General features: G+C 43.8%; 1 protein-coding gene across 1 annotated transcript; it reads left to right on the forward strand.

Annotated features, from left to right (window-relative positions):
• The first annotated feature begins 2612 nt into the window (after nt 1-2612).
• On the forward strand, nt 2613-8210 carry LOC145773815 (uncharacterized). The gene is made up of 2 exons (XM_082584943.1): nt 2613-6078; nt 6340-8210. Exons 1-2 carry the CDS (start codon nt 2613-2615, stop codon nt 8208-8210), a joined length of 5337 nt encoding a protein of 1778 aa, XP_082441069.1.

Below are 8210 nucleotides of genomic sequence, written 5' to 3' on the forward strand. Positions count from 1 at the left end.
CTATTCATGACAAAAGCGTGACATTAATGCAAGCAGTTTATATGAAGCTGGGATTGCATTTGAGCTGCCATAAATTAACCAAGACCTATCTTTAAAACCTAATTTTCAAAAAGTAAAGTCGCTTTTAGTTTGTTTAGTTATGATAACTAATTTAACTTATAAAACGTCTTTGGCTTCTGTCTGCAAAAATTTACTTTGCATTTTCGATTTAAGCCCTCATTTTGCGATTTTCCGCTCAATCTCTTTTCATCTAGCTGTCTATTTTATCTGCTGATTTCAGTTTAATAACGTAGATTGACTTGCCTTTGCTAGGCTATGATTTTGCTGCAACAACCAATTGAAAACCGCAGACTGACAGCTGCTGCTTAAGATGCTTCTCAACAGCAAGTTGTTGCAATGGATGGTTGTCGACACGAGGTGGTTGTTGAGAATGCTCTACCAAAAGGACACTACACAATGCGCTATCTCTGTGAAGTGAACTTTCAGAAGGTCTTTCCTTAAATTTCCTTACAATGCACGGTACTTGCACTCAAGGCAAGAAAAGGCAACATAAATGTACAAAACTGTATTAACTGCTTTTTTTAACCCTGTTGAAAAGAAGGTGCATTGGAGTGACATGTAGCTTGAAATATTGCACGGGTGCGAGACACAGGTAGCCTACTGAGAGTGAACTGGCAATTTTGAGAAGGAAAGGGCAATGGTGGGAGCAATATGTGGGGTAAAAATGAGAAGGGAAAAAATACTGGTGAACTGAATGGCTATGCTTGAAATGAAGAAGACCATAAACCAACTTGCAAAAGCAAATACAGTAAGATGGTATAGGCATGTAGGCTACAATTGTACATTAAACAAACGAAAAAACAAGGAAGTTTCCATCGAACCGCGTTGACTTTAAAGGTAGATGAGAAAAGGAAACGGGAACGACCAAAGCAAAACAGGTAAAAATGAGGCAGTAGAAAGGAAAAAGATGCGATGGACAGAACGGAATAGGAGTAAAGACAATAGTTGCAAGGAAAAAAATCGGCCACCACCAATAGTGGAGACGAAACCGAGTTTGGATAATGATGGTGACGTCTGGTCACTTTATCACGTAGCCTACACAATTTTCCGCACCCCTCACGAGACTTGCGTGATTAGACAAAACAATGCAATGCCTGTGCGATTAGGGTGGCCCCTTTTGAGGCAAATTTTTCATTTCAACTTGCATGGGTGATAAATTTTTGTCTTAGCCCAAAATATTAATAAATCCATTTTTTTTTGAAATTTGATTCTGTTTAGACCTTGCCCCAACAGCATTTTTAAATCGAGCTCCCTAAATCATGCTTTTAATGATAAAATTAGTATTATTTTAGCTAGATATATGTTGTTTTGTTGGTATTCATTTTTGTTGTTTTTCGGAAAGGAAGACGATTGCATGCTTCAATTCAAGATTTGAACAACCTTTTCATAAATTCATTTTATAGTATCAATGTAAATGCTTCTTTAATTGACCGATGAAGTGATATGATTTCTTTCTGAGTGTTAGGCAAAAGACGAAGTGATGAAAGCACTACTAAATTATTAACCAAGAAGTAACTGTTAGAAACGATTCCCCGCCCATTTAATATTATTGTGGTATCTCCGCTCCATTCTATTTTCATGCTTGAGTGACCCGGCCATGCATTAACAATTTTGGCTAGTTGATCTTTCTTTTTACGTTTTGGCATGGACTGGAGTGGTCATTGTTTTATAAATCTGGAGAACTGGAGATTTGGAGTGACTAGGGAATATGTAAGAATTCGGTAAGCAACTGTTTGTTTCGTTTTATTATTGTCGTTTTCAATACACCATTTCTTCTAATAAGTAAGGCCTGCACTTTATCCAGTCTAGGCAAAAAACGTTTTAGACATCATTTATAAAACATACCTTTGCTTGGTGCAAGGTTATGCCTGTCTAGTTAACTCTAGCTAGTTGTGTAATTTGTTTGTTATCCTAGGGTAGTCTTTTCAGGTCTGCCAAGGATTCATTTATGGTATGTGCCTTTGTCTAGCTCACTTTAGCTAGTTGTGTAATTTGTTTTGTTATCCTAGGGTAGTCTTTTCAGGTCTGCCAAGGATTAACTTTTTGGTTTGTGCCTTTGAGCCTGCCATGCTGTAAAGTTTCTTTGAACTTTGTAACTAGTTGTTTGTTATCCTAGGGTAGTCTTTTCAGGTCTGCCAAGGATTCATTTTTTGGTTTGTGCCTTTGAGCCTGCCATGCTGTAAAGTTTCTTTGAACTTTGTAACTAGTTGTTTGTTATCCTAGGGTAGTCTTTTCAGGTCTGCCAAGGATTCATTTTTTGGTTTGTGCCTTTGAGCCCGCCACGTTGTAAACTTGGTTTAAATTTTGTAAATAGATCTTCACTTTGGGCAGTCTTGTCAGGTCTGCCAAAGATTGAAGCTTCTAAGCCTGTACTCTGTCAGGCCATTGTTCTAGTCAGGTAGAACTGGTTAGCCTACCGTTAAACCCTGTAATTTTAGTAGGTTGCTTACTGACATTCTCCGTAACATCGTGAAGGTCAATTGTCACCTCACCAAAGGTAAGTACCATACAGATTTTGTTTTTTGTAGCTTGTATATTGCTGTGTGTTAATTATGGCTCGTAAAAAGCCCAAGCAAACTCCAAGACGGAGTAAGCCAAATGGTTATGCTAGTGGCTCAACAGAGCAGCATGAGGCCGCCTCTAATATTAGTGGTCAACATGACAGTAGCGAAGAGCTGCCAGGTCTTGTTGTGTTAGAACAAGAGCTGGTTGAAATCGAGCTTGGCATAACTTCCATCGACATGGAGCTATGCTCAAGTGATGATTTCCTGAGCTCTTCTGAAGTTTTGGAGGTAAAGAAAAGATGCCTTGAACTTCAAAGGAAGCTCTCCCTTAAACGTTTAGATTTACTCAAATGCAAACCACAGCAATCAGGCTCAATAGAATCTAGGATGAACCGTATGGGGGAAAGCATTTATGGTTTGCTTGAAGCATGCTCTACCCTCATTCGAAGCTGTCGAGAGCAATCCAAGCGAGTGTCACATCAAACATCATCGGTGGTTATGGATGCAGGCAGTGACACAGGCAAAGCTGCTGAGTCTAGCAGTCACGTGACACCCCGTGAGAGTGGTGTAAAGATACCACCTGTAAAAGCAGAACAGGGTATCCTTCAGGGCAGCAGTAGTGCTAGTAATATTCTTAATCCTTACACATCTCCCTTTCGCACTGAAGCTAATAATAGTAGTGAATTTCCCATCGTCGTGCCTCAACCCCAGCTCAGTGCAGGGTTTCAAAATGTTCATGGTCCTCGGTTGTCGCTGGAGAAGTTTGACGGCAATGTGTTAAAGTTCTTTAACTTTAAAAGGCGTTTTGAACGATACATTGAGTCAAACTATCTAAGCTTTGAAGATCGCATCGCCTTTTTGGAGGACAATTGTGTAGGCCAGGCCTTGGAAGTAATTTCTGGCCTGAGTTGCTTGCAAAATAGTGAAAGAGCATATGGAATGGCATGGGATAGATTAAGAAAAAGGTTTGGCAACCCTGGAAAACTCATGGCCAAAGTGAAGGAAGATTTGCTGCAAGGACCCCCTATTTCAGAGTGGGATGCGCCGGGCCTCACAAAGCTTTGCGACAAGATGTATAAGTGTGAAGTCAGTTTCGATGGCTGGGGTAAGTCTCACCTTTTAAACAGTGACGAGGTGCTTCAACGGCTGTTCCTGCGACTTCCTTATAAGTTAAAGGAGCAGTTTGTTCATGTTAATCACTTAGGATCGGACTGTGCCACGTTTGGTGATTTAAGAGTCTTGGTCGAGGATGCAGCCTCTCGAGCCGACAGCCAATATGGCCATCTTATGCAACCAGGCAAAGATGTTAAGAGAGCTCCACAACCATCGCTGGCTCGATCTAATCCGCAAGGTGGCTACAAGCGTGCTTCGGTTTGCACAACCCAAGAGCAGATTTCCCAATCTGCTAACCATAAACAAGAGTCCTGTTGTTTGTGTGCAGAGTCGCATGCCCTATGGAAGTGTGAGATGTTTAAACAAAAACCTGTTGCAGAAAGAAGAACCCTGGTGCAAAAGCATAGACTGTGTTTTTGTTGCTTGAGAGCAGGCCACAGAGTGGTTGATTGCAGATTTAAGAAATCTTGTGCAACGTGTGGATCGAGGCATAACTCACTTCTGCATGTAAACCGTGTGGAAGTGGAAAGTCCCTCTTCCCCGAGGAAGAGCATCTCAGCAACAACGTCCGCAACTGTGCCAGCTACATCTGGGACAACAATTTTTAAGGTTTTACCAGTTAAGGTATGGGCTGGAGACCCCTCCAACTATACCTATACTTATGCTTTTATCGATGAAGGTTCTAGCGTCAGTCTATGCTCCTCAAGCCTCGTATCTCGCTTAGGGGTTGCTGCGACAAAAAGCAATGTGGAGTTGCTGACCACCAATGCTGTCTCCTTTCATGACAAGAAAATTGATTTTTTGGCTGTGCAGGGAATGGAAGAGCAGGCTGTGTTTTCCGTTGCAGATGCTCTGGTGATGGACCAGATTGTGGATGTCAGCCACAGTATTCCCACCGAAGCACTTAGTAGTGCATATAGTCATTTGGAGGACTTAAAGTTCCCTGAACTAAAAGATAGGAAGGTTGAGTTGTTATTGGGTAGCGATCTTCACCAGGCTTATCTTTTGCAGGAAGTTCGTACTGGCGCACCAGGAGAACCATGTGGACTGCACACTCTTCTGGGTTGGACCATTTATGGGAAAGATGGTGGCGATAGGCAACTCAACTCACCAGTAATGGTAAACTTTCTTAGCGTAAAGGAGTCTTGCGATAGAATGTTAAATGTATTGTTGCAGGATTTTAATGACATCGATGAGCCACAGGCCCCCTGTCCTTCAATTGAGGATAAACGTGCGCTGCAGATCATGCAGGACACGGTGAAGAAGGTGGATGGACACTATTCTGTAGGGCTGTTGTGGAAGGATGAAGACCCGGACTTGTGCAATAATCGCTCTATGGCACTCAAGCGCCTAGAGGGAATGAAGCGCCGATTTATTACTGACCCGGTGTTATTCAATAAGTATCGTGATAAAATGCAGGAATATGTTAAATGTGGCTATGCTGTGCCACTTGAAACTGGTGTGGTAGACACACCAGGGAAGACGTGCTATGTGCCCCATCACTGCACGACCAATGCGGCCAAGTTTAGAGTCGTTTTCGACTGCAGCGCGAAGTTTAAAGGCGTGTCATTAAATGACAAGCTGCTTCATGGCCCAGATCTCACCAATAACCTTGTAGGAACATTGTTTCGCTTCAGGCAACATCCGATCGCTGTTGTGGGCGATATTAAGGCCATGTTTTCCCAAGTACGTGTAGACGAAGGAGACAGGGATGCCTTTCGATTCTTATGGTATCCGGACGATGATCTCAAGCGGGAACCTGTCGACTACCGTATGCAAACTCATGTGTTTGGAGCAAAGTCGTCGCCATGCTGTGCTGCCTTCGCACTTCGGATGACTGCCAAAGACAATGAAGCAGGTGCTGATCAAAACACTGTTAACACAGTTTTAAAAAATGTTTATGTTGACGATATTTGTCATTCATGTGAATCGCCGGATCAGGCTATCGAACTAATACAACAACTGCGTGAACTATTACAAAGTGGCGGCTTCCATTTAACTAAATTCCTGTCTAACAGTGCAGAGGTCTTGAGTTCTGTGTTGCAGGAAGACTTGGCGTCGAAGGTCGATTTGCCTCAGTGCCAGCTTCCAACGCAGAAAACCCTTGGTGTTGTGTGGAATGCTGCGAGCGATTGCATGGAGGTGAGGGTGAGTATCCAACAAAAGCCTAACACCCGGAGAGGCGTTCTCTCCATGATTTCGCAAACATACGACCCACTAGGTCTAATACAACCCTTCATTTTACCTGCTAGGCAACTCCTGCAGCAGGCATGTGACGCTCAACTTGATTGGGATGAACCCCTTAATGGCCTTGGGCCAGTAAACATTAATTGGGAAGCTTGGTTAAAGGCCCTTCCAGAGCTTGAATGTGTTTCCATCGCTAGAAGCCTGACTCTTTTTGGTAAATGTGCTATCCGCTTTGAATTGCATGGTTTTTGTGATGCCAGTACCAGTGGCTATGGGGTCGTGTTTTATGTTAAAGTGTTTTATGATGATTCTGTAGTAATTTGTAATTTTCTATTTGGCAAGGCTCGAGTGGCTCCATTAAAGCCTGTTAGCGTACCTCGCCTGGAGCTCACTGCTGCTGTGCTCGCTGCCAAAGTCTGCAATTTTATCCTGACGGAGTGTGATTTTAAATTCAATTGTGTTGTCTTATGGACAGACTCAACTGTTGTGCTGCGTTACATTAATAATACTTCGACTCGTTTCCACACCTTTGTGGCTAATAGGCTGAGCACTATTCACATGCTTACCAGTGTCAATCAATGGCATTATGTACCGACTACTTTAAACCCCGCTGACCTCGCGTCTCGGGGAGTTTGGCCTGATAAAGTTAATACCGCTAAGCTTTGGTTTAATGGTCCTAAGTTTTTGCATGATGTCACGAGCAATTGGCCAAACCAGCCCGACTTTGTTGGCGGAATTTCGTCAGACGATCCAGAGGTTAAAAGCATTGAACATTGCTCAGCTCAGCAACACGCGATTACGGACTCAGACTCTCTCTGTCGGTTGTTTACCCGCTACTCGCATTTCCACGATCTGCAAAGAACGGTTGCATGGTTGCTTCGCTTCAAATTGTACCTGAAAAGGAAATGCCGAGATGACTCCTTGACTGTTAAGACAGATTCGCTCAGTGTCGAGGAGATGGACGAAGCTGAACTTGCCATTGTCACAGCCGCCCAGCATCAAGCATACCCGACGGTGTTCGCAGTTCTCCATAACCACCCAGGATTTGACGCCCCGGTGGAACTCGTGTCCGACCTGCAGTTGAAGAAGCATGTGGCTTTGAAGGAGCTACAGTCCCTAAACCCCTATGTTGTTAACGAAACGTTAAGAGTTGGTGGGCGATTGCAACAATCTTCTCTGTCAAGCGGAAGAAGGCATCCGATCATTCTCCCATATCAGCACCCAATCACCGATCTAGTGATCATGAGGTATCACGAACGAGAAGGACACATGGGATGCTCACAAGTCCTTACCGCCATTGCTTCCCGTTATTGGATTGTCAAAGGGCGATCAGCTGTCAAAAGGGTCTTGCATTCCTGTATGAACTGTCGTTTTTGGAAAGCTACCGCCGGAAAACAGCAGATGGGCAACTTACCTGCTCCACGCGTAAACAAATCCATTCCTTTTCAAGCTGCTGGCACTGACCTTCTTGGTCCATTGATGGTAAAGAGCGGCCGCAGCAGTGTTAAGCGATATGTTTGTATTTTTAATTGTTTGGCGACCCGTGCTGTGCACTTTGAGGTCGTGCAATCCCTGGAGGCAAGTGCATTCATTCAAGCCTACCGAAGATTCTGCAGCCGTAGAAACGTTTGTCCTACTGATCTGTACAGTGACAACGGAGGAAACTTTGTTGCTGCAGACCGCGAACTTCGGCAAGGACTCAAGAACCTCCATCAAAAGAAAGTCACCGATGCCTTACTTCGGCATGAAACGAACTGGCACTTCAACCCTCCGCGTGCTTCACATCAAGGCGGCTTCTACGAAATATTTTTTCGTTTATTAAGAAAATTGATGCGGTCGCTGGTAGGAAACGCTACGTTGGATGAGTTCGACCTTCTAACGCTGGTAGCAGAGATTGAAAGAATTTTAAACGATCGTCCCATCACTTCGCTCCCATCGTCACCAGATGATCTGCAAGCCCTGACTCCAAGTATGATACTCACCGGATCAGCTTGTGACACCCTACCGCCAGATGTTTTTATGAAGGCTGACGGTTATCGACGCTCTTGGAGAAAGACCCAATACCTCACAAACAAGTTTTGGGAACAATGGCTGTTGCAATATCTCCCTCTGTTGCAGCCCCGACAAAAGTGGTTTGGCACATCTCCAAGCTTGAAACCAGGCGATTTGGTACTGGTAACGGACGAGGCAACTAAACGTGGGCACTGGCCCAAGGCTATTGTAAAGGAAGTTATGCCGGACACTAATAAACTTGTCAGACGCGTGCGAGTAAAGGTTGCTGACGGTACAGAGTTTGTTCGCGACATCAGAAAGATCTGCCTGCTAGAGGGCAGTATGGACTTTTAA

The sequence above is a fragment of the Aplidium turbinatum genome, chromosome 7 (genome assembly GCF_918807975.1).
Source record: "Aplidium turbinatum chromosome 7, kaAplTurb1.1, whole genome shotgun sequence".
NCBI lineage: Eukaryota > Metazoa > Chordata > Ascidiacea > Aplousobranchia > Polyclinidae > Aplidium > Aplidium turbinatum.